Raw genomic sequence first — 20,060 nt, 5'->3', positions numbered from 1 at the left:
ATCCTCGTTCAGAACCAGCCTGTGAGGTCAGCACTGTCTCACACCATGAGGCTTGGCATGGTGGAGGCAGTGGCCAAAAACTACCCAGCGACAGCCTGGGGTTAGTACCCAGGCATTTCCAACACCAGGCTTCTCTCTAGTCTCCCTCCTGTGTGTTAACTGTGCACATTCAGAGAGAGCAGACATTTGTAGGTTCTGTCCTCGCCAAGCAGTCAGATGGTCAGACTTGGGCTGGACTGTCCTTTGACTAATCTTCTGTCTTCAGGAAGACGTGTACTGTGCCACCATCCAGCATTTAGTGGAAGGCGTTATCTCTGGATACAACGCAACAGTGTTTGCCTACGGCCCCTCAGGTACCAAGCAGGGCTGGTGGCAGTGGGCCCTCTTAACAGCATCAGACCCTGTGTGGGGGCACCCTGCAGCCTTTCAGCAGCTCTAGGGGTGGGTAGAATATTCTTTTTCCACAGATGAGATGCTGCTTAGGGGGGCTTGGGGAACTTCCCCAAGGTCATACAGTCACCAGGGGGGATTCTGGAATTGCACCCAAGCCTACACTTTGCTGCCCACAAGAACCCATAGACTTTCTGTAGTTACAAGTTGTGTTCAACAAGCATTTGCAAAGCTAAGTTACCTCTCATGCCTAGAAACTAGAACCACAGAGGGTTAGGGCTGGGCAGGCCCTGACCTACCACTGTTTAGACAAGGAGACAGGTCCTAAGAAGCACCTTGGTCAAAGTCATGCTGTGTGCATCTGTTCCATTCATTCATTCAATATGCATAACAAGCCCTACCATGTGCCAGGCTTTAGAAGGAAAAGAACAATCTTTTCCTCACCTTTATGTGCAGAGATGAGGGAGACACTGAAGCATCCCTGAGAGGGAGGCACCTCCTTACCTAATGCAATGTTAATTCTCTTTATTATAAAACAACGTATCAGGGGCTGGGGTTGTGGCTCAATGATAGAGTGCTTGCCTCGCACGTGCAAGGCCCTGGGTTTGATCCTCAGCACCACAAACAAATAATAAATAAATAAATAATATAGTTTAAAAAAATAAAACAACATGTTAGGCCTGGGGTTGTGGCTCAGTGGCAGAGTGCTTGACTAGCATGTGTGAGGTTATGGGTTTGATTCTCAGCACTGCATATAAATTTAAAAATAAATAAAGGTCTATCAACAACTAAAATAAATATTAGAAACAAAACATGTCTGAGCCCACTCAGGAATTCCCACCCCTCCTCAGGTGCAGGGAAGACCCATACCATGCTGGGCATGGATGCGGAGCCTGGCATCTACCTGCAGACCCTCACTGACCTCTTCCAGGCCATCGAGAAGACCCGGGACAACATGGACTATAGCGTGTCTATATCTTATCTTGAGGTGGGCCTGCCCACCTGTCCCCGTTACCCCATCTCCATTACCCCATGGACATGATGGCACCAGATTAAACAGCTGTATGTGTGAAATCCCCAGTTCTATGTGTTGCCCCAAATGCTGGTTGGCCTATAAAAAGCCTTGGTCCTTGGGGTTGATGTTTTCTGGCAGTTCAAGCCTCCATGGTGTGTAGGTCTTTATAGTTCTTTGCACCAAAGCTACTTTGTTTCAAAGTTTCTCTTCTCCCAGATTTATAATGAAGTGATCCGGGACCTTCTGAACCCATCCTCAGGGTTTCTGGACTTGAGGGAAGATTCTAAGGGCAGCATCCAGATCGCAGGCATCACAGAGGTCTCCACCTCCAATGCCCAAGAGGTGAGGATGACGGCAGCCACACACCAGAGCCCACCATCCTCTCCTGCCAAACATCCACCTGCTGAGGTGCTCAGGGCAGACATTACTGATGGATCCCACATGCTTTCCTTGGCCTCTGGTGCTGACCTGGGTCCTTCTCAACATGGTGCCCCAGCAGTCACAGCATCAGAATTTGCTTAGGTCCAAATCCATTTGCCATTCTGACCCTAATGATGACTCCCTTAATGAAGGCAGGTTGCAAGTACTTCTTCAGCCCCATCCTCTCTCTCCATCTGCTGCCTCTGCTAATCCTCCCTGGGCATCATGATCAGGGTGCTCAGCTGAGGTTACTGCCTTGAGTTCCGTAGCATAGCAGATGGGTTTTTAGCACACCTGCCAACTCCAGCAAATCTGTACTGTTGCCTGGAGTTCCATGCTACAAAGTGTTGTGGAGCTGTTCTGGACTGTGTGAAGAAGGGATAGGTAGTTCACTGGTGGGGTAGAGGACAGGATGGGCAGTGGCCAGAGCCAGGATTCTGCCATCTCCTGTTAACTAGTTGTTCAGAATTGCTCCCACGGGTGAGGTGCTGCCTTCCTGCTGTAAGCATCCCAGCCCTGAGGCCATCCTTTTTCTCTTTTCTGGGTGTTTCTAGAAATGGTGTGTGGCTATGCAGACAGTCCTTGACCGCCTGCCTGCTTCTGTCCTCAGATCATGCAGCTCCTCACCAGAGGAAATCGGCAGCGCACGCAGGAACCCACAGCCACCAACAAGACGTCATCCCGCTCCCACGCTGTGTTGCAGGTCACTGTGCACCAGCAGAGCCGCAGCACAGACCTGGCAGAGGAATCGCGCCTTGGGAGGCTCTTTATGGTGGACCTGGCGGGCTCAGAAAGGGCATGCCAGGTCCATGCCCACCCTTTCAAATGTCATTATGATCACTTCCTTAGTGTCTTGTCCCCTTCCAGTTTCTGGTGGAACCTTGTCTGTCCCTGATTAGCTGTGTCTCCAGTGCCTAGTGCATCTTTCTGATGGAGAAGAAGCACATGCTAAATGTTGAGGGAAATGAGCCCAGAGATACAGGGGCTTCCTTTGCTGCAGGCTCTTTGGGGGCATGAGCCATACATGTGCTTGCCCTTGGAGAACTTGGAGCTCTTGGGATTTGCTTGTGGGCAATTTCATCCAGGGAGGCAGGTCTTTGAGAGTCAGGGTCCTCAAAGAGGCTGTGGGAGCCAGAGGTGATGGGGTCTCAGGGCTGAGCCTAAAAAGGTCCTGAGGAGCTGGGTGAAGTACAAGGAAGAGCATTTCAGCAGAGGGAACAGTGGGGGCAGAGAGGCTCTGAGGGGACAATGTATGTGACTTGTGTAAGAGGCTACAGGTCCTGCTCCAGGCACTGCAGGGCACCAGCCCAGTGCCCTCCCCAAGTTCCAGGCTCCTTTTTCCTTGCTCTTCCTGTCTAAGTGAGGGCACTAGGCTCCTTAGCTCTTGTCCAGTGGCCTGAGCATTGCTTAAGGGCAGGCTCTAGCCTAGGGCCAGGCCAGAGAAGGAGCTCATGGAGCTGTGTGGGGCATCATTGTCATCAGCAAGTGACACTCCATGTCCCTCTAATTAACCAGGCACTTAAGGTTCATAGTCCATGTGCCCCTCCTGATGTGGACTGAGGTGGGCAACATTGTGCCTGTGCCATAATGTGGAGCTGTGGCTGGAGTCAATGTGACCTGGACATGAACAAAGGTGATGAGAAGTTACCCAAGCTTTGAACTTGGGAGAGTCTGGCCCGAACCGTGCCATTCTTTCTTTGACACTTCTTTTCTCACTTTGGTTTGCACTGTATGCCCTGGATGTTGGGATGGCGATCTATCACTGCCCTATATCTACCCCTTCCCTGGGTCCCCAGGTTGCTAAAGCAAAGCAGGGCCTGGCCCTGTCAGACTCTTTTAAAATGTATTAACAGAAATTGTAAGGCACAGTGGGGCCAGCAAATCAAGGAATGACTGCCATTCCAAGCTTGTCAGAGTTCCCAAGAGAAGCAGACAGAGAACAAAGGGAAGCACTGGGTGGTTCAGGAGGAAGTGGGAGCAGGACTGTAGCAGAGACTTTGATGTGGTTCCCCAGGAAGGAACAGGTGAGCAGAACCAGGACAGGCAGACAGAGGGTTGGCCAGTCTGAACAATGCCAGGGTGCTCTGGGACCTGGGTGGGGGCATCCCTAGTTGTCTGTACCTGGCCCTGGATGACTAGGGTAGGGGGATGGTGGCCCAGAGAATGAGGGCCAACAGCAGTGGTGGTTGGGGTATGAGCTATGGATTGGTGAGTTTGCAAGTGAAAAATGAATTCTCAGGTGAGTAGTTTACTGGCTTTAGGAATTGATTAACCCTGGGAGGATGGTCCCCCCAGGGTCAACAAGGCCCCAGATGTTGAAGCATCAGAATGCAGAAAATAGAAGGCATGGTTAGTACAGACAGATCACATACAATGCTGAATGCAGTGGAGGAGAGCCCTGAGCTCTGGGCAGCAGCTAGGATGGCAGCTGTGTTCTTAGAAGGCAAAGTGGGGACCAGACTGGCCTTCCCAGAATGTGGCTCTGGGAGAAGGTACCAGTTAAAGGGTCCATGTCCTGGATCCCTGCCCTCACTTTGCTCTATATTAGTGTGTGCCTTTGGGCTTGCCACCGTCCCTCTCTGGCTTTGGTGTTTTAGTGTTTACTCGGTGGCCTAGATGTGCTGTCTCTGGGGTCTGCTCTGCTCTTACAAAGAAAATCACTCACATAAGACAGCACAAGGTGTCTGAGAAATGCCCTGGTCTTTCATAGACATGTGATACAAGTGGCTGCCCTGGCTCTAGGCCATGCTGGCAGCCCAAGTCCTACCCTGCACTGGCTTCTGCTTAGTGAGAACAACAGCTATATTTGTTGCTCTCTTGGGTACCTGCTCCAGGAGGCCTTTCCATACACTATTCTGTGAAATTATCACCATCACTGCCCCTTTGAGCGAATAGGAACACAGACAGGGAGATTTGTTAGCAATAAGTAGTTTCAGTCATTCTCAAACCATGCTTTCAGTTGACTCCAAAATCCTGCCCTTAAAAAGAAAGCAATAGTAATTTTTTTTCTGATTTTAAACATAAAGGGCAAGAAATTTGGAAAATATGGATAGGCAAAATGAGGAAAATAAAAATCCCTCCCTGCAGTGACTGTGTTTTGGAGTCACTTTCTTGAGGCAGCTTGGACTTAAGAGTGTATGTGCGGGGCTATTGCATATGCATTGATTTGGCATGCTGCTGTGTCTAGGGGTCTGCAGATGTCTGGGCTCTGGGGACACATGGCCAACAAGTGACAGGTGGTGCCTTTGTGGAACTTGTATTCTGTGGAATATCAGGTGAAAAACACTGAACACATGAAAAGTGAATGGTTTCCAAGAGAGCTAGTGATTTGAAGAAAACAAAGAAGATGGCATTGGAAAGTATGGAAGGCTGGGGCTGTGGTCTCCTCTCAGAGAGCTGGGTGGGAGCCCTCAAAGGAGGGGGCCTGTAGGACCAGAGAGTGCCAGGGTAGGAGCAGGTCTTCCCAGGCAAAACCCCACACACCTATTTTTAATATAAAGTGGGTCTCTCTGGACAGATGTCTCTGTTGTCTGTGTTTACCTCATCCAACAATGAGCATCTTTTGCACATGGGTCAGAGCCCAGCATCACTGGGAATGCTGTGTGCCACTCCACTGCACGATGCCAAGGGTGTCTTCCAGCCCCAAGAGCTCTCAGAGAACAACCCCACCAGGACCAGGGCAGGATGGGGGCTGTTTCACTCCCTTGCCTCCAGGCCTTTGTCCCCTCCCTGGGGATGGAGAAGTGGAGGTGGAAAGAATGAATGGGCCCAGAGCCACCTGCTCAGCCTGGCCTCTTCTTGCACAGACCCAGAACCGGGGCAAGAGGATGAAGGAGGGCGCACACATCAACCGCTCACTGCTAGCACTGGGTAACTGCATTAACGCGCTCAGTGAGAAGGGCGGCAGCCGGGTGCAGTACGTGAACTTCCGCGATAGCAAACTCACGCGTCTGTTGAAGGTGAGTGCTCCTGGCTGGCTAGGCTGTGTGGGCCTCAGTGGGTGACCGTGTCTCTCAGGAATTAAGTCACCTGTCAGGAGTGATGCCCAGGCCTGATAATCAGGGTCCTTCCAGGAACCTCTGAAGGCAGGAGAACACCATGAAACTACCCTGGTCACTTGTCCCCTATATACTCCCTGCCCCCAGCAAAGTCCAGCTTTATTTGCAAACCCCTGGTGATGAGGAGCCTACTGCTTCCCTGTGGCTGCTACTCCCATCCCAGATGGCTATGATGTGAGAAGATACCTCTTTTTACTGATCTGAATGCTGTCACTTTATTCTACAGCAAGGCAGGGTACCAATAAACACATAGGCAAAGCAGTAAATAAATGTCCCTATAAATTTCATCTCTTGGTCTAATCTGCTGTCATCAGAGCGGAAAAAAGACAAGGTGGGCCTGGAATGGGTCCCACTTCATCCTGCAGTCACTAGCCCCTTATTCCCAAGCATCATTGGCCCTTTTCAGGATTTGGTCCAGGCAGGTCTGGTGGTGGCTAGGGGAAGGCTTTGCCCTGGCCAGAGGGGAACGGGACTCCCATCACCCCAACTCAGTGGCTTCCACCCAATCAGGATGCCCTGGGAGGGAACAGCCGCACAGTAATGATTGCCCACATCAGCCCAGCAAGCACCAGCTTCGAGGAGTCGCGGACCACACTGCTTTATGCCTACAGGGCAAAGAACATCAAGACACGGGTAAGGTCCCTGGCTTGCTCACTCAGTCACTCCCTCTCTCACTCACTTGCTCATTCATTCATTACTCCTTTTTTGTGGTTGTTGTTTTATTTGTTCTTATTAGTTATGTATGACAGTAGAATGTATTTTGACATATTATACATACATGGAGTATAAATGCCCATTCTTCTGGTTGTACATGATGTGGAATCACATTGGTTGTGTGTTCATATATGTACATAGGAACATTCATTTACTCTTGAACTCACTCGTCCATTTACTCACTGATTCATTCACTCTCTTGTTCATTTATTCATTCACTCATTTACTCATTCACTCATTACTTGCTCCCCCACCCATTTTCTCACTCATTTGCTAACTCACTCATTCATTCACTTGCTCATTCATTCCCACATTTTACACTTATGCTCACTGCTGGGGGTGGCTGTCATGCACAGACCCTGCAGCTAGATGGCTTGGGTCTCTTTCTGCACTGCTGTCCCTGGCTAGTGACCTCTGTGCCCACTTCCATTGTCTCTGCAGTGGAGAGATGAAATAACAGCCAACCCTTGTAGAGACTTTACCTACCCACATCTGCATGCTTCCTGTGGCTGCAGCAATGAGTTACTACAAACTAGGTGACTTCGTCTCTCACAGGTCAGAGATGAAGGTGTGGACAGTTCCTTCTGAGCCTCTGAAGGCTCTATGGGAGGATCCTCCTCCCCCTTCAGCTTCAAGAGGCTCTGGGAGTCCTGTGGCTTATGACTGCCTCTCCCCATCTCTCTCCATTTTCACGGGGCCTTCCCTCTTTTCTTTGTTTCTCTCTTCCCTCTCTTTCTCTTCTTGGTGGTACTGAGGATCAAAACTAGGGTCTTACACATGCCAGGAAAGTGCTCTACCATCGAGCTACACCTCAAGCCCTTTTTATTTCATTTTGAGACAGAGTCTCATTAAGTTGCCCAGGCTGGCCTCAAACTTCAATTGTTCTGCCTCAGCCTCTGAGTAGCTGGGATTATAGGTACGAACCACCACACCTGCTTCTTTTAAAAGGACAATTGGCATTGGATTTAGGATCCACCCTGATTGAGGATGTTCTCATTTTGAGGTCAATTATATCTAAAAGACCATTTTCCCAAATAAGTTCATACTCACATGTTCTGGGTTAGGCCATGGGCACCTCTATCTATGTGCCAGGCATGGCTGTAAACTCTCCCTGTAGTTTAATTTACTCCATTCTCACAGAAACCCTAGGAGGTGTGTCCTATTTTATCTCCATTTTACAGACTGGACAACTGAAGCACATGTAACGTGGAACGTGACAAAAACTCAGGGTCACTCCGGGTGAACTGAGCTGCATGAAATAACCACACAGGAGACAGAGATACCTTTTTCTTTGGGGTCTTGTGACGGCTCCTTTGATCTTAAGGGTCTGCAAAAAGAGAGAAAGCAAGCTCATGCTGAACCCTTTTATTGAGGAGAAGCCATGCAAATGAAGCAAGGGGTCAAGTTTCAGGGGGTTGAGTCTAGCTTTGAGATGTCTGCTGTCAGCAGGTTAACTATCACCTAGGAAGGCCACAACCAAAGGCAGAGCAAGAGAAGGGGACACACAAAGGGTGTTTCCATGAAACAGTCTGTCCCAAACAGGGCAAAGGGGTAGTATTACACAGGAATGGGTGAGTGTAGCTCAATCCATGGGGCGACACACCTACATCTGAAGACGCGTCTTCAACTTTCCTGGACCAGGGGAATGTCCAGGTCACTACAAGATGTAGTGACCAGTCAAAGCTTCTCTGCTCCAGGATGGAAGGCACGAATCATTCAGAGTGGCTCCCCACATGCTGCTATGGCAAAGGTAACAGAGAATACTTAATTAAAGGAACTTCAACAAAGAGGGCTTTCAGGTGAGGTCTTTTGGGGTGACATGAAAGCTGAGCCCAAGAGACAAGCACCTAAGAACTTTGTCACAGAAACAGGAACCCTGCCCACTAGACACTCCTCCCCAGCTGGGCTCCCACTATTCTGCTCTCTGTCTGTGGATTTGACTGCTCTAGGGACCTCAGAGAAGTGGAATCCTACAGTATTTGTCCTTTTGTGACTGGCTTATTTCGCTGAGCATAACGTCCTCAAGGCTCATCCATATGGTAGCACGGATCAGAATTTCCTTCCTTTTCAAGGCTGAGAATATTACTTTAAAGATTACAACTTAAGCATTTTTTTAAAAATTTATTTATTTATTTGTTTTTAGTCATACATGACTGTAGAATGCATTTTGATATATAATACATACATGGAATGTACTTACATCAATCATATTGTCTATTCTATTCTGCTGCCCTTCCTATCCTCCCTACTCCTCCCCTCCTCTCCCATCCTTTCTCTCTATTCACTCTAATGTGACACACTTTTTTTCCTTTTACTCATTACAATGTCATATATGTATTCTGTATAACAATGAGGTTCTCCTTCCATCTTCTGTGCAACTCCCCTTCTCCCTCTTTTTCCCTCCCACCTCTCTTCCCTATTTAGTGGTAGTCTTCTTCTCATGCTCTTCCTCCCTATCCCATTTTGAGTCACCCCCCTTATATCAGAGAAGACATTCGGCATTTGTTTTTTAGGAATTGGCTAACTTCATTTAGCATAATCTGCTCTAATGCCATCCATTTTCCTGCAAATGCCATTATTTTATTATTTTTTAGTGCTGAGTAATATTCCATTATGTATAAATACCACATTTTTTGAAACCATTCATCTATTGAAGGGCATCTAAGTTGGTTCCACATTCTAGCTATTGTGAATTGTGCTGCTATAAACATTGATGTGTCTGTGTCCCTATAGTATGCTCTTCTTAGGTCTTTTGGGTATAGTCTGAGAAGGGGAATAGCTGGGTCAAATGGTGGTTCCATTCCCAGCTGTCCAAGGAATCTCCATACTGCTTTCCAAATTGGCTGCACCAGTTTGCAGTCCCACCAGCAATGTATGAGTGTACCTTTTTCCCAGCATCCTCACCAGCATTTATTGTTGTTTGACTTCATAATGGCTGCCATTCTTATTGGAGTGAGATTAAGCATGTTTATACATCATCTCCCATGAAGTTTTGACCTAGGCCACATGTCCTTTCCACTAGGTCAAGCGCAACCTATTGAATGTCTCCTACCGCATCGCACAGTACACAGATGTCATCTCTGACCTACGCAGGGAGATCGAACACCTTAAATCAAAAATCGAGAAACAAGAGAAGAAGAAAAGCGAATCTGGCGTCCCAGATGTACAAGGTAGTATGAGTGTAGGCCTCATGCCTCCTGCTGGCCTCAGTGGCTTTGTCCCCACCCATGGTTCCGTGGCCAGCATCCCTGACCATCAGACCCATTCCTTCTCCTAGCCTAAGCATGTGGTACCTTGTTCACTATGAGCATCTTCATTCAAAGAGTGACTCAGTGACCCTGGTGTGGGCTTTTGTCCACTCAGACGCTACCTAACTGGGAACCCATAACCCCAGCTTCAGTTTCTGCTCCTGTAAAATAGAATTGGATTATTTTCTGCTTTTCTCTAATTTTTCAGTTTTTCTTTCTTTGTTTAACATTTCTTCTCCTTTTCTCTTTGTTCTCTCAACTTTTCATTTTTCTAAACTTCTAATTCAGCTTTTTAAAAGATAATCATTTTATTTTGAAATAGTTCTTAGATTTACAAAAAAGATGCAAAGTCAAGGCATTAAGTTTCTAACTTCCCTGATGGTTGCTTCTGATGCCTATTATGTTATTGAGGTGGAATCACTTAAAATCAACCATTTTAAGGTGAACAATCCATTGGCTTTTAGTCCAGTCACAATTTTATGCAGCCTCACCTCCAAAGCACTTCCATCATTCCAAAGTGACACCCCATGCCTATAAGGCAGTTTTCCCTGTCCTCTGTGCTCCACAAGTCAGTTTCATTCAGTTAGTTTCCTCCTAAGTCTGGAAGCACAACATAGTTTGACATTAAGATGACAAAATTTGGGGCTGAGGTTGTGGCTCAGTGGTAGAGCACTTGCCTAGCACATGTGAGACACTGGGTTCAATCAGCACCACATAAAAATAAATAAATAAAATAAAGATATTATGTCCATCTACACCTAAAAAATTTTTAAAAAATGACAAAACTTGTCAGCAAGTTAAGAACACTCAAGCATATTTTTATCAAAGCTGGGTGCAGTGGCATACATCTGTAATCCCAGCAACTCAGTAGGTTGAAGCAGGAGGATTGCAAGTTACAGGCCAGACTCAGCAACTTAGTGAGGCTCTGGCCAAATTAGTGAGACCCTGTCTCAAAGAAAAAGGGCTGGGAATGTAACTCAGTGATTGAGTGCCCCTGGATTAAATCCCTAGTACAAAAAAAAAAAAAAAAAAAAACACTTCTATTAAAGTCAAATTCAGTAGATGTGTATGTACATACATATTCTTTGCTCTGTTAAGAAGGTATGTCTTAGGGCTGGGATTGTGGCTCAGCTGTAGAGCACTTGCCTAGCACATGTGAGGCTCTGGGTTCGATCCTCAGCACCACATACAAATAAATAAACAAAATAAAGGTATTTTTTAAAAAAAGAAGGTATGACTTGCCAAAATGTATAAAAAACTTCTAAAATCAATAAAAAAGAGTAAATGGGGGCTGGGGATGTTGCTCAAGTGGTGGCGTGCTCGCCTAGCATGCGTTAGGCACTGGGTTCAATTCTCAGCACCACATAAAAATAAAATATAGATATTGTGTCCACCTAAAAAGCTGATAAATAAATATTAAAAAAAGAATAAGTGACTCAATTTTTTAAAAGGAGCAAAGCACTGTCAATTTATATAATAAGAATTTATTTTTTTATTTTTTATTTTAATTTGTTATGTATGGCAGCAGAATGTATTACATGTTACACATATAAAGCACAGTTTTTCATATCTCTGGTTGTACACAAATTAGAGTCACACCATTCATGTCTTTATATATGTACTTAGGGTAATGATGTCCATCTCATTTCACATCTTTCCTACCCCTATGACCCCTCCCTTCCCCGCCCCTCCCCTTTGCCCTATCTAAAGTTCATCTAATCCTCCCATGCCCCACCCCCCAGAAGTAGGTGGTGGTGGTGTTTTGTTTTTTTTTGATACTAGGGATTGAACTCAGGGGCACTCGACCACTAAGCCACATCCCCAGCCCTATTTTGTAATTTATTTAGAGAGACAAGGTCTCAATGAGTTGCTTAGCACCTCACCACTGCTAAGGCTGGCTTTGAACTCACAATCCTCCTATTTTAGCCTCCTAAGCCACTATGATTATAGGCAAGCACCACCATGCCTAGCTCATAGAAGAATTCTTAGTGACAGTAAACATATGGAAAGATTCTCAAATGCACTAGAAAGCAGAGATGCAAGTTGGAAATAAGTTTCACTTCTCACTTTTCACTTCTCAGACCAGCTAAAATTAACATGTCAGGTAACATGGGCTGGAGCTATAGCTCAGTGGTAGAGCACTTGCCTACCATGTGTGAGGCACTGGGTTCAATCCTTAGCACCACCTAAAAATAAATAAATAAGATAAAAAGATTTTTCCCATTTACAACAAAAAATATTTTGTAAAAAATGCCAGGTAACTGAAATATTTATTAAATAGATAATATAAAATAATGTAAAATCAAGTGTGGAAAGATAGCCTTAAGCATTGTTATTGGGATTGTAAAATGAGATTGGATTAACACAAGAGTGTGTGTTAATGTGTGTCTTTGGGAGCCCTGGTGAGCACAAACCTAGCAGTTAGCCCCTTCATGCCTTTCAGAGAGGACAGGCCCTCTGTGCTCAGGGAAGCTGTGACCAGCGAGCCCCAGAGTACCCATCTTTCAGGACTAGAATGAGAATGCTGGGGTGGCCTCCTATGGAATGCTCTGTGCCTGTTTCGTAGGATAGGGTGAGCATCGTGCAGACAGATGGCCCCCAGACACATAGCTGGGGAGAAGCATGGGAAGGAATAGGGCCACCGTCTGATGCTATAAATGAACACCCAAAGCCAAACACAAAACACCATTTAACTTCATAGACACGCCCATGTCACAACTGTGCAGAGGAAAGACGTGGAACCATGATAACCATGGTTATTGGTGAGGAGGGGACTGGTCTGAAAGAGAAGGTGATCAGATGATCAAGAGGGTCTTTTGACTCTTGATGTGTTATTTGAAATTTTAACAACAAAAATATGTTCTCATATTGCTCATGTGAATACAATCATTGCTCTGTATTTGAGGAGAATCGGTTCCAGTCCCCCTAAATACACAAGTCCTCAGATGTTCTGACCTTTGTGTAAGATGACATAATATTAGCATACAACCTACACAATCCTCCTGTATATTTTTAAAGTTTTTTCCTTTGAGATGGGATCTGGCTGTGTTGTCCAGGCTAGTCTTAAACCCTAGGGCCCAAGTTATCTTCCTGCCTCAGCCTCCAAGTAGCTGGAACTACAGTTGTGTGCCACCAAGTCCTGCTAATAGCTACTTTTCTTTACATGCTTCTTCCCCAGCCACATATCTGGCGGTCATCTGTCTGCATGATATCCCATCCCACCCTCCATAATACCACATTCCATAGGAGGCATCCCAGCTTGCTCATTCCAGCTCTGAGATGGGCACTCTGGGGCTTGTGGGTCATAGCTACCCTGAGAACAGAAGATCTGTTCTGGAAAGGTGAGAATTCTGATGAAGCAGCAGAGCTGGTGAAGGGAACTCAAAGAAGGGATGCTGCAATTGACGACAGGCTAAATTCCCTGGGCCAGTGAGACTTTGAGGGCCAGAGGGACTCGGGGGTGAGTAGAATAGGAAGTGTGATGTTGCAGAGAATTCACTAAGCTAGATAATTATCAAGAAGCTTGGGCTCTGGGGCCAGTGGTCAACAGAGAGTCACACCATGATAATTTCTCTGCTGGCTCTTATTTATTAGAGTTGGTCTAAGGTGGTCTCTTGCTGACCTGAGGTCATGACAAGTTCCCCTTAGGTCCTGCTATGCTGTGGGGCACTGATGTGTTGACTCTGGAACATTACTTCATGAGCGTTATCTGGGGTACCGTGCTCCCAAATCTTGCTGGTATGGTTGTAGTGACTCCTCTGGACACATCACGATTTATTTCATCAATTCAGACTCCTTGATATTTAGGTCACGGGGACAGGAAACAAATTACATAAATTAGAGTGCAGCTACCTACTGGGGCACAGCTACCCTGTGGGAAGACCACAGGGCCTGAATAAGGACTTGGGTTCAATCTCCAGCAACGTGAGAAAACAAAAAGCAACAACAACCAAAAAAAGCCATTGATTAATTACTGGTTAACTATTTCTGAAACAGAAAGCATAAGTTTCCTCCTATTCTGTGGAGCTCACAGTCTAGAAGGAAAATAGCTATGAAGTATTTATTACAAAATACTACCTAATTACAGACATGTAGAGGACTGTGATGGAGAAGCCAGGGTGTTATCAGAGCAAGGGGCAGATGCAGAGTGAGGATCTGGCAGGGTTTTGCTGAGAAAATAAGGTCTAGACTAGAATGGCTAGCCCAACCTTGCCCCTCTTTGAATTACTGAGACTCAAATGCCAAACACTTGACCAGAAACCAGATAGAGAGAGGGTTTTAATCCTTCTAAGTCATCTATCCATTTATCTATCAGAATAACCATTTATCCATCTACACATCCATGCACCCTCCTACTTACCAGTCCTTCTCCTCCTTCTCCTCGTTTTTCTCCTCCTTCCTCTCCTCCTTCCTCCCTGCCCACTCCCTGCAAGGAATACTGGGGATTTAACCACTGAGTCACATCCCCAGCCCTTTTTATTTTTTTATTTTGAGACAGAATTTTGCTAAGTTGCGTAGGGCCTCACTAAGGTGTCCAAGCTGACTTCCAATCTGTAATCCTCCTATCTCAGCCTCCCAAATTACTGGGATTACAGGTGGTGCCCACTGTGCCCAGGCCCTACTCATCTTTCTACCCACACACATGTGTATTCATCCATGCAACCATCCATCCACCCACCCAGCCAGCCATCTTCCATTCATCCACACATGTATCACTCCCCTCCATGGTGGGTGAGCATGGGGTTCAACCCTGGCTCAGCCAAACTGCTCCTCTACAGCCATCCCCCTTCCTGCCTGCAGTCACAATCACCCCCCACGTTACAGAGGAGGACAGCCGCCTGCAGATGAATAAGATCCGGGCACAACTCATCGGGGCCTTCAAGGAGCAAATGGAGATGCGGCGCAGCCTGGTGGAGCTGGAGAACACCAACATCGAGCTGCACATGGACATGTCTCGCCACCTGCTGACCATCGCAGAGTGAGTGTGGCTGCCTGCTGTGTATCCTGCACGGTCTTTCCTGGGCAGGGGTCCCCGCCTGAGGTAGTGGGGACCACTGGTGGGAGCCCCATACATCCTCTCCTGCCTGTGTTGCCCCAGAAGGATATCAGCCAAGGTCAGTCTCCTTTGCCCATTCACCCCCTACTCTTCTGCTCCAGTGGCTAAGCAGAGCCAGGTAAGAGAAACTTCCAGACCCCTTTTTTCTTTCATAAGCTGTGATTCAGGGTCATCCCTGAGGGTTGGCAAGGATCAACACCATTTTTGGAAGAGTCCTAGAGAGCTATCAGCTTGCAGATGGTGTCGCTTCTCCTGGGCCTCAGCTCTTTCTCCCATTGCACACTTGCTCCCTGTCCATCCCTGCTGAGGGGAGAGTGACCACATTAGAGACTGACCATGACATCCATCATTTACCCTAGGACACATTTGGGGGCAAAAGGGGCACTATTTACCATTACACTGGAACAAGAGGTATCCCCTCAACTGCCCTGGACAAACTAGGACACACAGCTACCCACTATGGGTCATTTAAAACAGCCCTGGGATTTAAACTCATTTCTTTCCTTTACCCTCTACTTCCAGTTCTACCTATATTTATTCTCCTTCCTTTCTGTTTCTTTTCTTTTTTTCAATGACACAAACAGCACAAGCCTTATATTAGAGGAATTCTAGATTTTAAAAATGTGCTCACAGTCTTGTCCTTCTCTGGCCAGACATCTTCTGCCCTGACTTCCTTTATCCTTCTTTCTTGCATAGTTTCCATGGGATCCTCCTGTTTAGATTTAATGTGGCACCTTGCACAGAGCCCTGAGTTGTCACAGTTATCATCACAGAGCCCCAGAACCTGCAGGCTGTCATCATCCAGCTTTTTAAAAATTTTTTTTAGTTGCTGATGGATCTTTATTTTATTTATTCATTTATATGTGGTGCTGAGAATTGAATTCAGGGCCTCTCACATGCTAGGCAAGAATTCTACTTTTGAGCTACAACCCCAGCCCCATTATACAGCTTTATAGTGAGGAAACTGAGGCTCAGCAGGGGCACATTTAAGGTCAAGGTGGCTGTAGGGAGTCCTGGGCAAGCAGGGAGGAAATCATATGTAGAGAAAAGATCATACAGAAGATCCAATTCTGCTCCATTTTCATGTCCACACCTGTGAAGTAGCCAGCTGGGGCCAAGAAAGGCTCTGGGACCTGAGGCAACAGGACTCCCTGCCCCTGGTGTGGCTTGCACTCTGTCCCCTCTGCCATGCTACAGCTGGGAACGGGAGAAGACCCACCACCACGTGACCAGGGACAAGGGTGACCCAGAGAAGGATGAGGAGCCTACAGATGCTGATGGGGATGAGGGCGAGTCTGTGGAGCCGCAGGAAGTGGTTCTGGCCAGAGAGGAAGTCAGCCTGCTTTTAGCTGAGCAGCGGAAAACTGCGACTCTCAAGGTGAGGGAGAGAGACGCAGCATTTTCATGGTAACTGGGATGGTGCTTATGAACCAATGGATGGGTGGGCTCTTTGTGAACATCAGCTCATCCCATGGAATAAAGTCAATCACAATCATTTTTGAGATGAGAAACTGAGGTGCAGATATAAATTAAGTCAGGCATGGTGGCGCACACCTGTACTCTCAGCAATTTGGGAGGCTGAGGCAGGAGGATTGAAAGTTTGAGTTTAGCAACTTAGTGAAACCCTATATCAAAATAAAAATAGAAGTGACTAGGGATGTTGCTCAGTGGTACAGCAGGAGAAAAAAAGATGTATTGAGTAAATTGAAGGAGCAGAGCTGGGATCTGACCTGGTCTGACCCAATGCCTTTGCCCCCTCCTGAGGAGTTTTGCTGCCCCAGGGAGTGAAGGGGGAGCTCAGGGCAGGAAGCCTGTGTGTGTGAAAGTGGGGCAGGAGTGGCAGTGTCTGCTTCACTGAGACTCTGCCCGCCTCGCCTTCTCTGGACACCCTGGAATGGCAAAGCTCACTCATTCCCTTTGCAATAACCCCCATACAGAGCGAACACTTTGTAGTTTGCAGAGTGATTCCATGGGCATCTGGCTCATTCCTCCCCTGATTCTGGTCTTGGGCATGTCATGCAAGGACCAGGGGCACCATCAGAAGGAAGGCACATTCAAGTTCCTCTCCGGGGATGGAAGTCTTTTCACGTTTGAGCTGTTTATATAATAGCTGGTTATCTAATAGTCTCACTTCAGGAAAATTGCTGAACTGGTGCATATTGGAGATTCCACAGAAGCATGTACTGTTGCAGCTCGTTAGTAAATGCTTGCAGGTATCTTCTCAGACAGTGCAAAAAGTGTCTGATGACATCATGTTGTTACGAGCAGGTAGGATTTATTTCACTTAGAAGCTATGAACCAAACCAAGAACTTGATACTACCACATCTGACTGCAGCATGGGGATCATGCAATTTCATTTCAAAATTCAAAGTTGGATTTCTTCCAACTTCTAAAAAATAAGAAAAATGGCTTCTGCCTGAGCTGCTAATATGCATCAATAAGAAAACATGGCTTCAAGAACAAGCATGAATATTGATATGCAATGGAGTCTGTAAATGATAAGTCTGTCACTTGACTACTTAGTTAACAGTTAATCAAACTCAAATCAATGTTTTAAGTGCCGTTAATGACAGGCCCTAGGGACCTAAAGATGAACAAGACACATTCTATGATTTATGCTCACACCTAGTGGGAGGAGACGGCATGGCAGTTCAGTACAGCAGCACAGCAACAATGCAGGAATAGGGGCAAGTGAGGGAGGGGAGGGACTGTTAGTGTAGCCTGGGAGTCAGGGAGGTCTTCAGGGAAAGAGTAATGCCCAGTAGGAGGAGAGCAGCTGGGGAGCTGGGCCAACTCCTCCAATGTGGTCCCCTGTTGATCCCAATTAAGAAGGTGGCCAGATGCAGTTCCTCAGTGCTTTGGAAACTGTCATCCGACCCATTCCTGGGGACCTTGATTCTGGGCTCACCAGGTGGCTTGGCCCACTGTTACTCTCTGGGGGCCTGGATGGAATTGTGAGGTATGATGGTTACTTTGATGCATTCCCTCAGGCTATAGGATGCAGTGATGCCATCAAACACTGGGCATTGCTCTGAAGGTGTTTTGTAGGCCTGGTTATCATATGCACTCAGCTGACTTTAGTATATATACACACATGTGCATAGACATGTACACAACATACGTCTATATCTGTATGGGGCTTCTGTGGGTTCAGTTTCTCTGGAGAACTCTGACAGGGCTTCCAGCCCATTTCCTACAAGGGGGACAGCAGTCTGTGGGCATATAGTGGAGGAGCTGGGCCTCGGCCCTTCTTGCTTCCTCTCATGTGCTGCTTGGTTTGGGAGACCCAGAACCTTGGCTGTGGACCATCCATCATACGACAGATGTAGGGGCTGCTCCACAGTGTGAAAGTGGGCATCTCTGTTTCCCAAGGCAACATGTGGGCACATGGTGAGTGGTGAGCCCTGGTGCTATAGCTAAAACACAACGTGTCAATAGGAAACTTGAGGTTCAGTGGGGATGACGGATCAAGAGACGACTGCCATTAAAAAGTTTGCTACTCGTGGTTCCCAAGAAGAGGGGCTTGCTGTGCCATGCAGGACCACATGGAGGGCACCAGGGTGGGTTAAGAGGCAGGAAAAGCAACATGGCCAAGGCCTTCACTGTGGTTTCTGCAGGAAGAAACAGTCAAGGAAGGCTAGTAAGGTTTAGGATTGGCTGGCTAGAAAATTTGGGCCTAGGGGCTGTCCTAGTTGTCTAGTACAAGCTCTGGGGAGATTAGGATAGGTGGAATGTAACCCAGAGTGTGAGAGTCCCATAGAGAGAACTCGCGGATGAGTCGTTTGCCTTGTTCAGAAGTTGGCGAGGCTGAGAGGGGCTGCCACTTCAGGATCAGTGAGGCTCCAGGTGTCAAAGTGTCAGAATGCAGAAAGTAGAGGACAGAAAGTCTAGGGGACAGTGGCACATCCTAGAGCCTGCCACTGTGTGTCTCCTGAGCGTGATCAGTAGACCTTGGCACATAGGAATGAACGGCCATGGTGGCAGGGTCCCATGTCCTCCCTGAGTCCTCAGTGTCTTCCTCAGGCCGGGCTGGAGCAACGCCTGGCCCATGCCAAGCAGAAAGCCTCACAGATGGAGAAGCTGCTGCCTGAGCAAGTCACCAGTGAAGACCAGCGGGAGGTGCTGAGGCTGCTGTGCAGGGCCCACGAGCTAGAGGTGGAGAACACGGAGCTGCAGGCCAACAGCCTGTACTGGAAGAACTTGCTGTGCCAGAAGGACTTTGTGATCCAGCGCTACCACCAGCACCGGCTGCTCTGTGAGCAGGTCATCCAGGAGCAGCGGCAGTTGATGCAGGGTAGGCCACCTCTGGGACGAGCTATTCATCATGGTTGTTTTCTGGAACCATGCCTGTGGTCCAAACCTCAGCAGTCCCCAGTGGCAGCAGAGCAGAGACAGCAGGCAGCTCCTCCCTTCCCCTCTGGGAACCTGGCCACTGCCAACTCCCTGTGTGTGCTCTCTAGAGGTCTGTGCAAAGAGATAGCGTTTGGATGGGGGTTTGACACCCACATGAGCATGCCACACGCCCTTACCTTCTTTTTCATTGACTTCTTTTTTTATTGAAACTGCCCTTTAAGGGGACAATGAACCGCCTTATCTGTAGAAATGCCTGCACTTTCTTAACCATCCAATTGAGATGTTTCTACATCTTGTGTTCTGATACCCACCCCTGTGTCTCCTCTTGTTCACATGTTTGTGCAAGTGTGTAGCATCCTGAGTGTGTGCAGATACCATAGTCATCTTGTCCCTGCAGTCAACACTCACTAAATTGCATAATAGTTTTCCTTTGGGGAGATATTACATGATTTTCTTTATTATGAGAAAAAGGCATGAGTTATAACAGCATTAATGAATGTTCTGAAAAAGATAGCAAGTCCCCTATAACTCAACACCTTGCCTAGAAGCAGTGAAATTAATTTTGTCGAGCAATAACTGTATTTTTTTTTTTTTTTTTGCAGTGCTAGGGATGGTACCCACGGCCTTATGCCTGTTAGGCAAGCACTCTGCCACTGAGTTATATCCCCAACACTTTTTTATTTTTATTTTTATTTTTATTTTTTTTGAGGCACAGTCTTGCTAAGTTACCCAGACTGACTTTAACTTGCAATCTTCCTGCCCAAGCCTCCAGTGTCACTGGAATTACAGGTGTTCAACACCACAC

The 20,060-nt window shown here is 47.1% G+C and overlaps 1 protein-coding gene across 1 annotated transcript in view; it reads left to right on the top strand.

Moving 5' to 3' along the window:
- LOC308651028 (kinesin-like protein KIF19) overlaps window positions 1–20,060 on the top strand; it is a 47,073-nt gene that overhangs the window by 7,216 nt on the left and 19,797 nt on the right. Inside the window, exons 4-13 of the mRNA XM_081297679.1 lie at window positions 266–353; window positions 1,242–1,378; window positions 1,622–1,747; window positions 2,436–2,630; window positions 5,632–5,784; window positions 6,394–6,516; window positions 9,620–9,767; window positions 14,646–14,823; window positions 16,099–16,279; window positions 18,926–19,196. Of these exons, the coding sequence (XP_081153805.1) occupies window positions 266–353; window positions 1,242–1,378; window positions 1,622–1,747; window positions 2,436–2,630; window positions 5,632–5,784; window positions 6,394–6,516; window positions 9,620–9,767; window positions 14,646–14,823; window positions 16,099–16,279; window positions 18,926–19,196 (1,600 nt within the window). The remainder of the gene's footprint in view (window positions 1–265; window positions 354–1,241; window positions 1,379–1,621; window positions 1,748–2,435; window positions 2,631–5,631; window positions 5,785–6,393; window positions 6,517–9,619; window positions 9,768–14,645; window positions 14,824–16,098; window positions 16,280–18,925; window positions 19,197–20,060) is intronic.

Source organism: Spermophilus citellus (assembly GCF_964194105.1).
Source record: "Spermophilus citellus genome assembly, chromosome: 6".
Lineage (NCBI taxonomy): Eukaryota > Metazoa > Chordata > Mammalia > Rodentia > Sciuridae > Spermophilus > Spermophilus citellus.
Note: the sequence above shows the minus strand (reverse complement) of the source record. Positions and strands in the feature narration are given on the sequence as shown.